Consider the following 17374-nt stretch of genomic DNA (forward strand, 5'->3'; position numbering starts at 1 on the left):
TAGGATACAGAGTACCTTATAAAGCCAAAAATACTCGGAATGAACATTAAATTCTCTGCTCAAAGAAATCCCATAGAAGTGGATAAATGATACAGCAGCACTGTACTCTGCATCTATGCATTATGCATGCTACTACACAATGCATTCATCATCTATCTACTAATGAATAATACAGTATGCCTAATGTAGTCTTATGTCTATGAGGAAGTTATTATATCAATGAATAAAAGATCAAGGGGGTGCATTAAAGAGTTCCAACCAGAATTAGTCAGCTGTGTGAGATCAGAACCAGAACCCTTCAGATCTGTGGAAAGAGTAACTCTCCCTTTCTGTGTCTCAGTTGGCATGAGTGAGGCAGAAGTGTCCAAAGCAGGCATCATTTGCCTCTTCATGCAGGCCTAGGATTCCCAGATCTCAGGATCTGCCCCTTCTTCTCTTGCTCTTGGGGCAATGGCATTTAATCTCTGGGGGAAACAGCACATTCAACATCCCATATATATATATATTTTACTCTGTATCCCCACTCCATGCCACACTAGTAGGCTGCGCTGCCTTAGACTGGCTTCTATAGACTCTATTCTGTTCAGTGAGATGGACTACAACTCCTATATGTCCTTAAAAGCAGGGCTTGCAAAGGTGCCAAAACAACCGATGGTGGATGTGCATTCTCTGATTGATGCGGGGGCTTGGAAAACTGTAATTCACACCAAAACAAGCATATGTGGCACCTTTGTCCGTGCTGAATTTTATCGTTTGAGTCATTTGAAACAGACACTCAAATGCACTAAAAGAAACCGCACTGGAACATCACCATTCACACTTAAAGCTGAATAACAACCAACTTGATTGAGAAATATATCAGATTTGTGAAAGAACTGTATGTGGCATGTCATTTTTATTTGTTTTTTTCAAATTCAGCACCCCACAATCCATTAAAATGGCTACAATGTTGAAAAATGATTTTTCGTCGCAAACCTGTATAATTGAGTCTAGCTTAGATTCTTCAGCATATTTATCACACTGAAGTGCCATGTCAGGTAAATAAAAGGAGAAAGAAAAACAGAAAACAGAGAAAGAGTAGAAATATATCATGGAAATGTGATGATATTTTCATGAAGGACTGAAAGCATCCAACATCATTCACGCACTTCTTGGGTTTAAATGCCCTTCAGGAGGATGGTGGTCCTAAGTGAAGCCTGAGGAAGGATAAGGTTGGAAGTAGCCCTCCATCCCACTTCAGAGAAGTAGCTGCCAATACCCCATTGCTGGACTCTGTGGTGGTTATTTGAAGGGAAGACACATTTCACATACATATAACTGGGGCTGCTTTTGCACTGCAGGAATAATGCAGTTTGACACCACTTTAACTGCCATGGCTCAATGCAATGGAATTCTAGGATCTGTAGTTTTGTGTTATATTTCACCTTCTCTGTTGGCGACTTCTGGTGCCGCAACAAACTACAATTCCCAGGATTCTATAGAATGGAGCCATGGCAGTTAAAGCGGTGTCAAACTGCATTATTTCTGCAGTGTAGATGCAACCTAGATTATCTAACTGGAAAATAAAACACGGTACTGATCTAAGCATGATGGCCTACATCCTATGGCTAAACTAGAGCCATTGAATCAGCAGGATTTCCCTATACGTTGGCTCACTATTCAACAATGGATGTGTTATTCAACAATCGGATTCCAGCCAGTGTTATCTAAAACAGCAAGAATGACACTATTACAGTGAGATCTACCTTCATTTCTCCTTTTGGAAATCTATGGCATGTGACAAATCCTAAAAATGAAAGTATGCATCTTCTGCGTTCTTCTTTTTCTTCTCTACCCCTCCTCCCCAAAATTTCATTACTTCTGATGCTTGATGTTCTTTTGACAGCTACGTTTCATTTTTGGAGCTAGGTTTGTGTCTTCACAATAAACACCTCTAGGGAGCAGCATGAAAAATATAAGTAGTAAGTCCTACGTAATGGTAGGATAAATGTTTTACAGAAAGCTTGATAATAGTCCTGTATACCTAATAACAGTACAAAGCAAGTATGAATGTATGCACATACACACACAGGATGTAATTCTTTACTGCATTCATTCTCAAAGGAAATGATGAGTAATGTTAGCAATTTTCTTCCCGTCGCAAGAAATTCTCGTGAACTGTCCAATTTCCGAAGGCTATTTGCAACACAATATTCATGTTTTGGAGGGAGGTTGTGTGCAGAAAACCCAAAAATTTCAATTCAGGAAATAACAATTCTTCTGTATAAAATAGTATGTCTTCATATAAATATTATTTTTGATAGGTAAAATGTTTCCTATACAAAAAAATGTCATTGGGATATTATACTGCCAAATAACCAGGTGCACATTTTATGTAGAATAAGCCTTGACCTGCAATGATTCACATCAGTCCAGGATTCTCCTCATCCATTTCCCAACACTTGAGAAACACACTTCTTGAACATGCATGCTTTTCATCCTTAATACACACATACACACACAGCCGCATACATAGATGCAGTGTTGTGGAAAGAATTAAACAAAGAACTTCATAAACAGCACTCCAGCAAGGAGTGGGTAGAGGAGTCCAAAGATTTCTGAAGTGCTGGCTGTTGCCCCACCTGTGCATCGGACTTCAGAAATGACACCGATCCCAGCTAGGGAGGCATCACTGTTCTTTATTTCATAGCAGGAAGCCTCATTTGCACAGCCCTTCAAACTGACTGTTGTATTAACCTTTCCTGGAAAGGAAAAAAAATGCAAAGGATTAATACAAATGAGAAAAGCACTTTTGGCTGTAGGCTGAAACATAACTATTCAAAAGTAGTGGCCTGTAGATCAACACAATAAGTATATGACAGAATTCTACATCCTGTACTTGTAGTTACACAACTACTTTAACTGTGTAACTAAGGGCTGGTATAGACGGGTGCTTTGCACCGACCTGGGCCCACAGTAGGGATGCGCAGGGTCTGAGCGCTTACATGCTCAGCAACCCTATCACGCACCCTGGCCACCATCATGTTGCACACCCAATCATACAGGGCACACCATGAAGATGTCCACGTGGTGCAGCACCCAAACATCACCACGCCATTTGGACGGCATCATGACGCATGAGCATGTTAATGGCGCTCCCTGCACGGCCTGAAAAGAACCCACAGTGGAGTGGGTTCTTTTTAGGCCTCTCGGAGGCCGTGGCATTTGGTTGCTGTAGTCTCCATCCAAGGCAGAAATGGGTGCCATCTGTCCAGCCCCTAAGTAGCATCTACCAGCCCAACCTCCCTTCTAAGAAAAACCTTTACCAGGCATCAGCTGTGTAGGAAGAAGAGGGTCCATTCTCCTAGTGACTGGCACAGGACAGATGACATTTTGACCACCACCACCCCTACCAACCAATGAGGATATGACTGTGAATTCTTACAGAGGTCTTACTTGTGATCATCACTGCCTTGATGACTTGTAGGAAGAAAGTGGAACTGTCATCTGTCTGAACAACTGTTGCTTGGTAAAGTAGGTTTGTGGAGGCAATTATGTCTGTGACAATGGGGTCACGATCATGATAATGTAGGCACCATGATGAAGACAGATGCATATGTCTGACCCTGAACTCTGGATGCCATAAATATGGCACCAGTTACTGGCACACTGAGAAAGGGTCTGTTGACTCATTGCATCAGATGGCTTGATAAACACTAGGCTATTTGATGTAATTTGGCTCCTCTTCATTGACAACATTAATCTTTTTAGCGGCCTCTCAGGTCCAAAGTCTGGAAAAGATTGGGGCTGCCAAGAATCCTCCAGCCAGTATGGGTTCAGTGTTTCTTAGAGTTGCTACAGCAAGGATGAGGAACCTGTCACCCTCCAGGCATTGTGGAACTACAGCTTCCATGAGTCCTAACCAGTGCGTGGTAGTGGTGGTTGGGGCAATAGGAGTTGCAATCTCACAGCATTTGGAGTACAAGAAGTTGCCAAACCCTGGTCTAGAAACTAAATCTACTGTCTACAGCCTTTGGGCTAAAATCAGTTCTTCAGCATTGACATGCAAAACGAGAAAGAGTGTGCTTCTCTGACTCCTTACCAATGGATGTAGTCCCAGACATCGCATAGCAAAAGTTTTCATCTCCAACGCATTCAGTGATCTCATCCTTGCACTCAGAACCCACAGCATAGCAAGCTGGGCACTTCTTTCCATTCAAAGTGGTGTTTCTGGGTGGCACTGCAACAACAACAACAACAACAACAACAAAAAGCGAGTCACTCAGGACTTGGGATGGAAGAGGAACATTGCTGCCCAGGTGACTGGGAAGAAAATTCCACATATCTCACATGCTTCCTGGCTTCATTGGGCAATTTTCTTCCATGCTGATAATGCACAGGATATGCTTTCTCTAAACCCACCTAGGGTGCAACTATACTGTAGAAATAATCCAGTTTGGCACCGTTTTAATTGACATGGTTCCATCATGCAGAATCCTTGGATTTGTTGTGAAACACCAACACGCTTTGGCAGAGAAGGCTAAAGACCTTGTAAAACTAGAAATCCCAGGATTTCATAAGATGGGGAACAGCACACTTCTGAATGTCACAGCTTTACTCACTGGTGGAAAGGAATGGAAACATCCTCCTCCTTAAACCTCAAACAGCTAACCAGACCTCTTTGGCCCAAATGCAGCTCCTGCCTGGTAAAGGAGGTTTGAGAGGACATTTAAGAACATGACAATAGTTATAACTACCGGTATGTACTGTTCATACATTTGAATCCGTAACTGTAATTCAGAATGGCAACCTGCAAGTAGGTAGCTGGGCAAATAGGAGAAGGAGTGAAGCAAGGTCTGTCTTTGTCTAAGGGTACATCTGCACTGTAGAAATCACACAGTTTGACACCACTTTAAGTGCTGTAGCTCCATCCTATGGCATCCAGAGATCTGTAGTTTCACAAGGTCTTTCTCTTTCTCTGCCAAAGACTGCTGGAGCTTTGCAAAACTACACATCCCGGGATCTTGCAGAATGGAGCCATGATAATTAGAGTGGTGTCAAATTGCATTACTGTACACTGCTATGATCATTGCGGAATAGCGGTCTATAAATAAAACTTATTATTATTATTATTATTATTATTATTATTATTATTATTATTATTATTATTATTATTAATTCTACAATGGAGATGTACCCTAAGGCCTGTTACAGACTGCCAAAATAAAACTGCTTCGGGTCTCTTTAGAGGTATGCTGTTTAAATGATGCATGGGTCCTAAGAGTCCGGAGGTCGTGCCAAAGCCACACTCCATTCCTAAGCACTGGAGTGCAGCTTTGGTGCAGCTTCCGGATTCTTAGGATGCATGCATCATTTAAACAGCATACCTCCAAAGAGACCCAAAGCAGCTTTATTTGGGCAGTCTGTAAACAGTTTCTTCTCTTCTACCTCCCCTTCCTCCTTTCCTTCACAATCTTTTCTGCACTTCTGACTGGCTGTATCTAGCAATCTGAGCATGCAAGGAGAGGAAACAAGTAGCTGACAACAAAAACTCTGAATCTGTACTGAGTCCTGGGAGGGCTGTTTAGAGAGGAAAGTTCAGCTGAGGGTGAGAAAAGCGAACAATGATAGGCTTGTCAGCTGTTTTGGTTTGGTTTTTTGCTTGCATCTGCGGCAACACACTCAGATTAAGAAATTTCAACTTTTGGCTCTCGAATGTAAACCACACAGATGTTCGTAGAACATGTTTCAAAAACCGTACCTTTCCAACGCCTGCTCCCTAGACTTCAGTTACTGAGGCCATATACGGGAAAAGGAAAGGGAGGAAAAGAAAAGACGTTGTTGTTTTGTAAAAAAAAGAAGAAGAATGAAATAAAATTAAAATAGGGATTTCCCTCGGAACATTGCCTAGAAAATCAGATTATCTCCTAAATCAGGAAGATGGGGAATCAAATACAGTAAAGCTGAAATGAGAGCCAGTGGGATGTAATCTGAGCTTTGGACTAAGACTCTGGGGACCAGGATTCAAATCTCTATTGGGCCATGGAAATACACTGAGTGACCTAGGGTAAGTCACACTCTCTCAGCCTCAGAGGAAGGCAATGACAAACCATCCCTGAAAACCTCTTCTCGTGAAATCCCTGTAATAGGTTCACCTTAGGATCACCACAAGTCAGAAACAAATTGAAGGCACACAACAACAACAGGGATGAAGGCATGGGAGAAAGAATGGGAAAGAAGGTGGGACAGGTGTCACATACAAGGGGCAGGGTCCCTTTTGCATTCATTCCCAATGCAGCAGATAATGTTGGTTCTGACTACTCCCGCGCTGCCCATGTTGAGAGACGTGAGGCCATGGCCACAGTTTTCGGATGACATGCACATCTTCATGATGCCACTTTGTCCTGGAAGAGTAAAAAAAACCCAGACAAGATAGTTGATTGAGATGAAATAGCCTAGAATAGTATAGTATGGTATAGACAGTCCCTGAAATCACATGTGTGTATATCTCATTTCAGATGAGACATAAGGAGCTATTCGCTAGTTCCTGGCACTCCATATAAAACCTGTCCAACCAAGCAAGTGTGAAGTAATAGCCATTGAATTGCAAAGGAAGAAAGGAGGAACAGGGACAACCAAGCAGCAGGACTGTCACCCACCCCTGTTGCAGTTCTTATAAGGATGAGAAAGAAGTGCCAACGTCATTTCTCTTTCCTCTATCTGGACAGGACACAGTTCTTGCAGCTATGAGGTGAAACAGATAGGCAAAATAAAGCAGCTTCCACCCTCTTTGAAGGCAGGACATTTAGATGACGCATGCCTCCAAAGTGGGTGGAAAACCTATTGAAGCTGTGCTACCGGGGCTAAAAAGCGGAGCAAAACGAGGCTGGGATAGTTCAGTTTAGCATGAAATATGCACCTCTTTGATCCTGCATATAAACATGCTGATGTGAAAGTGGTTCTGAAGGACCAGTTGTGAAGATTCTGAAGGAGCAATGTATCATAACCCTAACCCTAACATTGCATATGAACACACCAACATGAGTGCAGGGCTGCGACAAAGCAAATAAATAAAAGTGTGTCAACTCCAATGGATGTAATTACAATACAAACAAACTAGACAGCCCAACGGGGGGCATGGGGTGAAGGAGGCATGTATGTGGGGCCTCCATGATTGTGCTTTGCCAGTGCATCACTCGGCACACTGATGCTTGGATGCCCTGTACGGGTGGAGCATCACAAGTACAACTCTGTGTTCAAAGGGGTGGCCATTCAATGGAATGGCAGCTGGGTAAATGTCAGAGGTACTTGGGGGTCGCTGGCAGTGTGTTTGAGCAATGATGTGCCTGTATGGTGGGGAAGCAACAAAAAAGAATATACCCAGCAGTGAGGCTGACAACCTCAGTTAGAGGGTTAACCTCTAGAAGGTATTGGGCTAATGGATCAATGGTCTGAGGGTACATCAACACTGTAGGAATAACACAATTCAACACCACTTTGCTGTAACGCTATCCGATTGAGAATGGGATCTTTAGTTTTACAAAGTCTTTAGCAGTCTCTGACAAAGCGTGCCAGTGCTTCACAAAACTACAAATCCCAGGATTCAGTAGGATGGGGCCATGGCAGTTAAAGTGGTGTCAACATTTCTACAGTGTAGATGCATCCTGATCAGTGTTAGGGGGCTTCCTGTGTTCCTATATTAATATGGGCTGGAGAATAATTAATTAATTAATTAATTAATTAATGGAAATGAAATTCCCACTCATCCCTGCCTTTAAGTCTTTCCCACTTACCCATGTTCTCTGCAGAGATGATGGCACACGTGTCTTTGTTAGCAGAGCATGTTATTATATTCCCATGACAATTTATTCCGAGTCCCATGCCAAAGCACTCCTCACATTCCAAAGACACTCCTAAAAACACAGAAAAGTAAAGAATAGCAACATCATTAATTTATTGCTGATGTCTAGCAGCGTTAAAAGTCGAGTTGCCACTAAAACATACTCCAGTTTTAGGTATGCAGAACTTCAATTGTGAGCAAGTTCTTCTTAGGGATGAGATTTATCATGTTAGAGTGTGGGACTTACTAGGAAGGAGGACTCTGCAGAGAGCACACATGAGGAGCAGTTTATGGCTCCCATACTTGTGGGATGATAAACTGAAGGAACACTTGACTCTGAAGCACTCAAACTCAGAACACTTTCATCAAATCCAAGAGCTGGTTTGACAGAAATAATGCACTACAGAAATAATGCACTACAGAAATAATGCAATTTGACACCACTTTAACTGCCATGGCTCAATACTATGGAATTTTAAAATCTGTGTTTTGGTGGGAGCACCAGAGCTCTCTGACAGAGAAGGCTAAACATATCATAAAGCTGCACATCCCAGAATTCCATAGCACTGAACCATGACAGCTAAAGTGGTGTCAAAAAAAGAACTTTAGACTGGCAAAATACACCGGCATGAAGGCAGAGTGGGGATGTGGCAACTGCCCATTACCTGCCCTCATTCTGGTGTCATGTCGGCATCATGCCACCTGACCAACTACACCAACTACACTCAGCATCTGTGGCACAGCATGTAGACACGCTGCACCAAAGAGCCACGGAAAAACTGCAGCGGCACCAGAATAGGTGCCGTTTCATTGGCACGAAAAGAAGCCACTTTTTGCAGCTTCTTTTTGTGCCAGGTTGGGTGTGTAGTATGCAGTTGCTGTGTCCCCAACCCAGGGCTTACAGGGGTGGTGCAGACATCTTAGCAGTGGTCTGCCATGACTCTAAAAGTCACAGGGAATTATTTAGAAATAGACCCTTTAAAAAAGAAGAATTGGGCTGCTATGTTACTCAGTTGCACTTACTTGTCCCTCCCTCTCTGTCACTCCATTAAAATGGAATTTACAGGTTATTCAAGTGGTGAAAATAATCATAACAGAATGTGGGTTCAGTCTTTGTTGTTCTGATGCATTTTGAATGCACCCAAGTAAGGTTTTTTGGGGGGGAGGGGGTGTCAAAAATCCCACTTAACCTGGAATAATTGATATTAATGAGTTTTCCTAAAAGAGTGACATTGCTGGCTGTGTGAATAACCGATGCAGATAGACCCAGGATAAAGCGCTGCATGTTTTGAACATGGTTTGAATAACTCTTCATCATCGACTCCATCTATATTTGCAGTACTGACAAGTGTGAGCAACAGAACTTGCAGATATGTGCAGAGATGCTGTTCTGAACAACAAAACTGAAATGTGTGAGTGAGATTCTTTGCATAGCCAAGCGAAAAGCAATAATATCTGAATAACTCCTTAAAAAGAAGTGTTTTTTTCCTCCCCTGATGTTGATCTTTCCTGTCTTTCTAAAAGCTGACTCCACTATGAGGCATTTCACCTTATAAAATACGACAACAATCCAAAGGGGCCTAATTTAGAAGCATAACTAAACTACATGGATACAGGATTTTGATTTCAGTTTAACTACTAAAAACTATCAGAGTTCTCTGAAGATGCCAGCCACAGATTCAGGCAAAACATCAGGAATAAATTCTTCCAGAACATGCCCACAGAGCCCAAAAAACCCACAAAAAGCTATAGATGACGGCCATGAAAACCTTCAACTTCACAAAACTATAGCTATTAAAATGCATTAACAACACAATTGAGCAAATATGTGAATAACTTGCTTTTTTCCCCTTTGGGCTCCACTCAGAAATGCCACCTCATTCTACCTGTCCATCTCAGAGTAGTCAGAAATTATTCAGCAGCCTGAAGCTACCATTCATCAAACTTAACAGACCACCCCAAAATTCTTCATATGACACCACTCCAGTAGTATTTGCATGCCAATATATACTAGTTGTAAATCCTTATTCTCGTTTCAAAAGGCTGCAGCTTGCACTACAGAGAAAAAGTTAACTATCTGGAGAGAAATGTATGTCGAAGTTATTTGGAGCAAGCCAACAATTTCTGGGACCATGAAAATTGGGAGTCTTGGGAGCCTCCCGAAATCTGCCATACTCACCTAAAGCTATGCATGTGGCAAGGAGACAGATGCCAAGAGAGAGCTGCATAATCCCAGAAGACATCTGGAAGCCTGGACCAGAACTGTTTTGCAAGTCTTGAATGCAGCAGAGTTTCTGTTTCCCTGATGCAGTTGGGAGGTTTCTGGAAAAGGAAAAGAAAAAGAGGGGGGTGGGGGGACTCGCCAGCTATCTTCTCAAAAAGGGTGGAGGCATCAAAACAACTGTCTGCAAGAAGTTAATTAAAAAAGGAAACCTTGTGCCGCTGGAGGCGGAGCAGCAAGGTTCTAAAAGAGGCCAGACACTTCCCAGAAAACTTGAGGAAAACATCAAAACAATGCTGATGTACTGACAGTTTTCTGGGACTTGGATCCCCGCTTAGGGCGGTGTTGTCCAACGTTGGGCAGCTGTCCAACGAAGACCTAAGGACAAAATCCATGCATTCCTCTATCTTCCTGCAACATAATCCTGGTGGGGGTGGAATCAGAAGAGCCAGTTTATAAATGCGATGGAAGGAGACCTTGGTCACTGCCAGGAGATGTGGGGAAGCAACAGGTATAGTTCCAGTGACTCCGAGTTCCAGCAAGCTTTGGATCCTTTGCTGAGGACCAGTGAAGAAATAAACTGTACAAACACACACACACACACAAGACTTGGCAGTTCATGAGAAAATTTGGGCAAGCCTCCCATTCGGCTGCTGCTTGCTGTCAGTGGCAAGGCTGGGTTTATTGGGTATTTTATTGTATTTGTATTGTATTTTATTCTTATTAGAAGCCGCCTCGATCCAACCGGAGAGGCAGGATATAAAGAATTATTATTATTATTATTATTATTATTCACAACAGTAAGTGGTCCGAGGTAAGCGAAAACAATTCTGGATGAAGGGATTAAAGTTCCACATGCCAAACTAGATTGCCTCCTCTTATCTTTTCCATCTTGCTGCCAACCCCTTCCAAAGAAGCCCTGGATGCACATGTATGTTATTGGACCCAGCAATGCGGGACACTCCTCACTCCTTGACTCAGATTTATTTACAGGCAGAAAGAGGAGTTCCTTTTAATATCTGTACAGGCTGTTCTTGCCTTTGGTGGGCACCAGCCCAAGCCAAGAACGCTTGAGTGGGAACAGGGGGCGAGGAGGGACACAAGCTAAATTTAAACCACATGTTCCCTCGGCTGGATCTAGCTTCAGTGAAATCCTGTTTCAGCATTTCACCAATAAAAACAAAGGAGTGCTTTTGTAATCCTCTGGGTTTTGAAAGACCAAAGAGCAAAATGCTGTTGCTCTCTACACAGTTGTGCATTGTTCAAAGGGCTTGTTTGGGGTGTTATGGCGGGCATTATTTTCCTCTGAAGTGACCATTCCCAGAACTCATTGAAAAGTCGAGGAAAGTTGTTGTTGTTGTCAACAGTATATTAGAGAGAGGAGGGAATTCCCCTCCATTGCTCTCTCTTTCTTGTCCCAGGACCAATTTCAGAAGGAGAACAAAAGCATCCTCAGAGAGAAGCCGCTGGAGAGAGAAAGATTTTTTTGTTTGTTGTGTGTGTGCGTTTTGAAAGAACCAATCCATAGCAATGTATCACGCAGTCCAGGCTGTCTAGGCTTGTCTCCCTTCCCAGGGACAACTGGTAGGCTCCATGTGAGTGGGGTAGTGAATCTGTTCTTGGATTTTGATCAAACACTTAAAGAGCTGCCCAAGAGGTGTAAGCCTATTGTCTACATCAGTTTCCTTTTCAGATTTCCATCCCTCCAGTCAATTCAGTGTCTTGGACACCTCTGTTAATGTTCTAGCTAAATCCAAACTAGTTGCCACTGCCTTCCCCTAGATGAGCAAATGGCAGACTGTGGGCTGCATGTGGCCTCTGGGGTTATTTGTATAGCCCCTGGAGCTCTCATAGGTAAAAACAATGCAAATATTCCCAAATGATCTATCAGAGGTGTGGGGGCCATATTTTTGCCCCCAGGTCAATAAGTCAAGAAGAGGTGACATCTGTTCCCTTCCTATTGCGTTAATCTCTGTTGTGCCATCATCTCCTGAATGTCCTACATCCATCCATCCAAGACACCCAACATAGCTCTGCTGCTGGAACTTTATGATCTGCCACTGTGAAAATAGGCTACCAAGGGGATCATGGTAAAGGGAAGGTAGAGACCAGAACGAATATGTACAAGGGAGCAACAGTAACTGGACAATGTTCTCCCAATGTGTTTTGTGGACAGTTTGGGATTTGAACCCTAGCACCCCCTGACCGACACTCTAATCAGGTTATATTAGCCTTATCTTCACAGGGAATGGGTGCTTTGGATGGTCAGTACATCTTTACTGCTTTCTTTGGGGAGACATATTACACTGAAAAGGGAAAGGGGAAAAATGCCAGTGCAATTGAAATAAATATAGCTTTTCTTTAATCAATGCTTTTAATACTGGAAATACCAACTCATTTTCACATCACTTATTCAACAAGGAACACTCTTAAATCACAGCTGCAAGTCAGTTGTTTTTCTGCTTCAGAAGGAAGGAAATGGTAGGACCAAACTTCTTCTGTATCTTGTAAGTGCAAGGAAACCAGGAGCATAAATGTCAAGAAAGCAAGACTAAAGGGAGTGATTTGTCAACAGAAAGGAACGGTGGTGAGTTAGGGAACTGAATGAAGACATGATGCCAATAGCAATGGTCCCCAGAGACAAGGGGTCTCCCCAAGAGAGATGGTGAAGGCACACAGAATCCTTTGTGATGGTGGCTGGATGACATTCTTTAATTGTGGATAGGGTGAATGTGAAAACACCTGAAAAAACACTCAGTCCCATCCCAAGTTCACAGATGCTTTTTGTAGCACAGCCTTTGGCAGAAAATCTGGTGCTGATGGCAGCTGCAAAAGAAAATGCTGAGTTTGAATCCAAACAAGACAATGCCATTTTGGTCAAGAGCCCATACACTGCTGATGGAGCACAAATTTTTATCAAAGTCATTGGGGGTCTTCTGCCTGGACTCCTTTCCCAGACACATAGCAGCAGTTGGGAGTTTGCCAACCACATCTCCATACCCTTGACTCCTGCTTGGTTGCAATGATGTACCCTTATTAATTCTTGCTACCCTTGTGAACCTGGAGAAGAAAGGGTAGCTTCCATTCTCATCAACGCCTGGAATAAGGGACATTTGATGCCCCCTTTTGAAATGCTCCAAAAAGCAGATCAACTGGGATAAATGGAGTTACACCAAGTCATGTCATCTAGACTAGAGAATTCAGGCCATGATGAGATATTGACTTAGTTTAATTCATTAGGGTAGATCCAGGTTTAAGCATACATAGAATAGAACAGATCTATGGAAAGCAATTGGGTTTATGTTAGCCTTGACTAAAATCTGTTATTACAACTGCCCTGTGTTTAGTCTATTGAATTATATGGGTAAGGATTCTGTTACATACAGTTGGGTCACTAGGCTTGGTGTCACCCAGTGTTGTAACTCATGGCATCATCTCCTCCACACCATACAGAATCCTTAATAATGTTCTTGGTACTAATGTTACTCATAGATCATAATTTCTATATATCGCTGAAACTAATGGCAATAGTTGTGATGTAAACAACTATCAAAATTAAAATTCTACCTTTCAGTTACAATATTGTATGCACAGAATAAATGTGATTATATAAGCATACTTTCATGTGGTCCAAGTGACAATGTGGTAAAATGTGATGTTTTAAAGAAACACATTTTAAACTGCATTAAAAGACTTACTTTCTGCTCTAGAGTTTCCAAGAAAAGCTGGAGCATTCTGGAGCAATGCCAGGTGGCTTGTTTACCCAGCATCCAACTATGCCATCCAGCACCATCACCACTGGCACATGTCATTCCCTTTGAGGTCAAAACGAGATGCCCAGCCATGCAATCAATACTGGGCATCTCATTTTCAACCTCAAAAAGAGTGATCATACCAGCAGTGCCAGGTGGCACAGTGAAACACATTTGTAGACATCCAGTATCACTCCAGAATGTGGACATAACAGGGTAAATTCGGGGCAGTTCTGGGGCCAGAATACTCCAGGAGCAGCCTGGAACTTTCTGGCCAGTGTAGATGCACTCAATGCCTCTGACAAAGAAGTTCCTTTTTACAAAGTCTTTTAATCTCCCATTTTCCTCCTTGTCCTCTGTTTAACTGGACTTTTTTTTTTAGCAACATCAGCATCTGGAAAATGGTGATGGAAGGCTGAAGAAACACAGACTGTTGGTGTTGGATTGCAGTAGCAAGCCTGCAGTAAACAATCCAATAAAGCATGGACCAGGAAAGAATGGGCTTCATCTCTATCCAATCCTACTGTGGCTATGGGTGCCTCTCTCCATCAAGGCAAGTAAACATCAGCTGCCTCCAAAACCCTTTACTGAGAATGAGTGAACAGAAAAAACAGAGGAGGGGAGACCAGAGAATCCTGCCTCATCAGCTATCTTCAACAAGTTTAAGAGCCATAAATCTATACATTTAGCCACGAAAATGGAAACTATATATAAAAAAGTAGAGGCTGCTTAAAGGAAAAGTCCTCCTCAGATGCATTTGATAAGAAGCTTTCAAGTAGTACTGTATCTAGGAAATGTTTCAGATGTGTTGTTTGCTTGTGCAAAGTGAGAGAAGGTCTGGCTGTTTCAGCTCACATGTGCATATTGTTAACTTTCAATAAAAGGTTTGCCAAAACATCTTGATTGCTCTCCTCTTTGCAGTGTGGGATTGGCTCTGTGCAAAGTTTGAATGTGGTAGTTTTGCACAGAGAACAGCATTTTATGCAAAGGAAACAGCATTTTTGGGTAGAGGTTTTTTTCCCTGCCCAACAATATTATTATTATTATTATTATTATTATTATTATTATTATTATTATTATTATTATTTTATATGAAAATTCTGTTTCCTACACAGATGAGAACTCTGCAATCAGGTTTCATACTACTAGGTAACTGTGAAAACTTAGTCAAAGAATTCCAAAAACCATATGTCTGGTGGCAGCAACCTGGTATGCTGTCTGTTTGAGTAGCATACAATGTTTTATGTTACTCAACCCCCCTGTAGGATCACACTCAATGCCTTTGCACAAAACGCAACCTTTTTGGTACAAACATTTAAGTTGTTTGCTATTGCTTTGGGTGAATTGTGCCAGTCTTTCCACCTCATGCACGGTCAAAACAATCTCCCATCTGCTAACGATGTGACTCAGGGTGTCTCCTTGAGGCTGAGAAAGTTTGTGAACTTGTTTTGCATGCCTAGTCAGTGGTATCACTAGGGTTGTGGGGGGTGCGACTTGCACCTGGTGACACCCCAGATGAGGAGTGACACCTAGACTTGCCACGTTGGAGAGACCCAACCGGAGACCACCTCACAACTGTTGCAGAGGAGAGGGCCAAGTGACTGTGGCCACCTCGCCCTGGCACCACCCCCCCCAACATGGGGTAACACCAGGGTGGGGATGCCACTGTGCCTACTGTGACTCATTCCTTCTCTTGTGTTTGAAGTGGGTACAGCCTGAACATCAGACATGCTCATAAAGGCTTTATTGTGCTAGGAAAGAACTGTGACTTAGTAGTGGAGTACACAATTTCTAAGCAAAAGGTCTTGCTTCCTGGCCAATTCCCCTTACAACTCTGCAGAATGGCAGCCAGTGCGGGCAAAGCAAGCTATGGTATTTGTTAGCCAGTTTGCCCTCTAAAATTTACTACTACTACTACTACTACTACTAGTACTATTTCTATCCTGCCTTTTTCCCCAGACAGAGAAGATGCCAGCCACAGATCCTGGTGAGACGTCAGGAATAAACTCTTCTAGAACATGGCCACATAGCCCGAAAAACCCACACAAAACTATTGATGCCGGCCACAAAAGCTTAGGACTTTGAACTGTGCCCAGAACTGGACCAACAGCCAGTGGAGCTATTGCAGGAAAGGAGTTGCTGTGTGCTCCTTGCAGCCAACACCTGTCAGTAACCTGCCTCTAGTTCTTTGGACCAGCGTCCCTTATATAAAATGGCAAAATCAAGGGTTCTTTGGGGAGGGGGAGATTTGGGAGGAGGGATATTGGAATCTGTGGGTGCAGAATTTGTGGACACAGAGGGCTGATTGTATTTTTTAAAAAACAAAAGATATTTTATACCACCTTGAATCCCAGGACAGGAGAAAGATGGGATATTAAGTAAAGAAATAAATAAAATCATAGTGGAGAAGAAATTAAATTGGGTGAGGATAGGGGAGAGGTGGTGGGAACTCTATTTCTAGGGCGTAGCTTTGAGTGATACAATGAAATGACACAACGGGAAAGGGAGTTTGCAAAAACAACGTAGATCATGCATTGCTGCTATGGTGGTGGTGGGGAGCATTCAAGTCTTTTATGACTCATGGTGCTCATAAGATGAAACTGTCATGGCGTTTCCCAGCAAAAAAATTTTATCAGACAGAGTTTGCCATTGTCTCCATTTGAAGCTGAGAGAGTATGGCTTGCATAAGGTCACCTACTAGCTTTCCAGAACTGAGTAGAGAGAGGAATCCTGGAATTCTAATCCAAATTTCAAACCACTATATCACACTGTCTCTTGATCAGGTGTTACCCATCCCTAAATACTAAGCAAATGAACCATTTGTCTGATTTGATATAAGGCAACTGGATATGTACCTGTCTTGCATTGGGGTCTCTCTCTCTCTCTCTCTCTCTCTCTCTCTTTTTCTCTCTCTCTCTGCCAACACAATTTGAAAACAAAATTTTAGTTATATTTACCTTCAGTTATCAAAGAAATGAAGATCAAGACAAAGCAGATTTGCATGGCGACTGCACATATTCACGCTAGGCTCAAAGGCTCCATGGAGATGGAAAGCATACGTCCAATGAGGATTTATAGGTAGGATCTAGCTTATACTCCAAAGAGGGTATATAGATGGCCTAGGAACAGGAACCAGACAATTGAAGCCAATTCCTCATCTCTGTCACGTTGCAACCAGCCATAAATGAAGCAAAAGCAAATGAACCATGCACCAATTTTAAATGCCTAGGTGGGGCTGTAAGAAATATGGTTTTATAACAACATTGTATGTGCCTTTATTGACATACGCAGGACTAGGAAATGGGGACAGGTGTTGGAGGTTTGCTACACATTTTATTTTCATTTCCTGGTATGTGCATAAAATATACAATGGAACCTTCACCATCAAGTCCGTCTGTTGCTTTAAAAGGTGTTTGCTTCTCAAATTGAGACAGAAAAACAGCGACAAGTTCAATGTTCCCACAAGAATGAAGGGAAGCTCTTTGTGGAGGTATGGGTAGTTGCCACAAGATTATGTGTTCCTCTCTAGACAATATGTGAAAATATATGTATGTCTCTAGGTGAACTATATGTGAAGGAACC

General features: G+C 42.5%; 1 protein-coding gene across 2 annotated transcripts; it reads right to left on the bottom strand.

Moving 5' to 3' along the window:
- Positions 1-878: 878 nt before the first annotated feature.
- Positions 879-10535, bottom strand: LOC121915266 (phospholipase A2 inhibitor gamma subunit B-like). 2 transcript variants are annotated; one of them, XM_042439323.1, is made up of 6 exons: positions 10350-10535; positions 9999-10141; positions 7773-7892; positions 6240-6383; positions 4082-4219; positions 879-2741 (listed from the first exon to the last, which is right to left on the bottom strand). In XM_042439323.1, exons 1-6 carry the CDS (start codon positions 10433-10435, stop codon positions 2536-2538), a joined length of 837 nt encoding a protein of 278 aa, XP_042295257.1. In that variant the 5' UTR covers positions 10436-10535; the 3' UTR covers positions 879-2535. The 2 variants fall into 2 exon arrangements, with proteins under 2 accessions (XP_042295257.1, XP_042295258.1); XM_042439324.1 differs by lacking the exon at positions 10350-10535 and adding an exon at positions 10253-10341.
- Positions 10536-17374: the final 6839 nt, after the last annotated feature.

This window comes from Sceloporus undulatus, chromosome 9, assembly GCF_019175285.1.
Source record: "Sceloporus undulatus isolate JIND9_A2432 ecotype Alabama chromosome 9, SceUnd_v1.1, whole genome shotgun sequence".
Lineage (NCBI taxonomy): Eukaryota > Metazoa > Chordata > Lepidosauria > Squamata > Phrynosomatidae > Sceloporus > Sceloporus undulatus.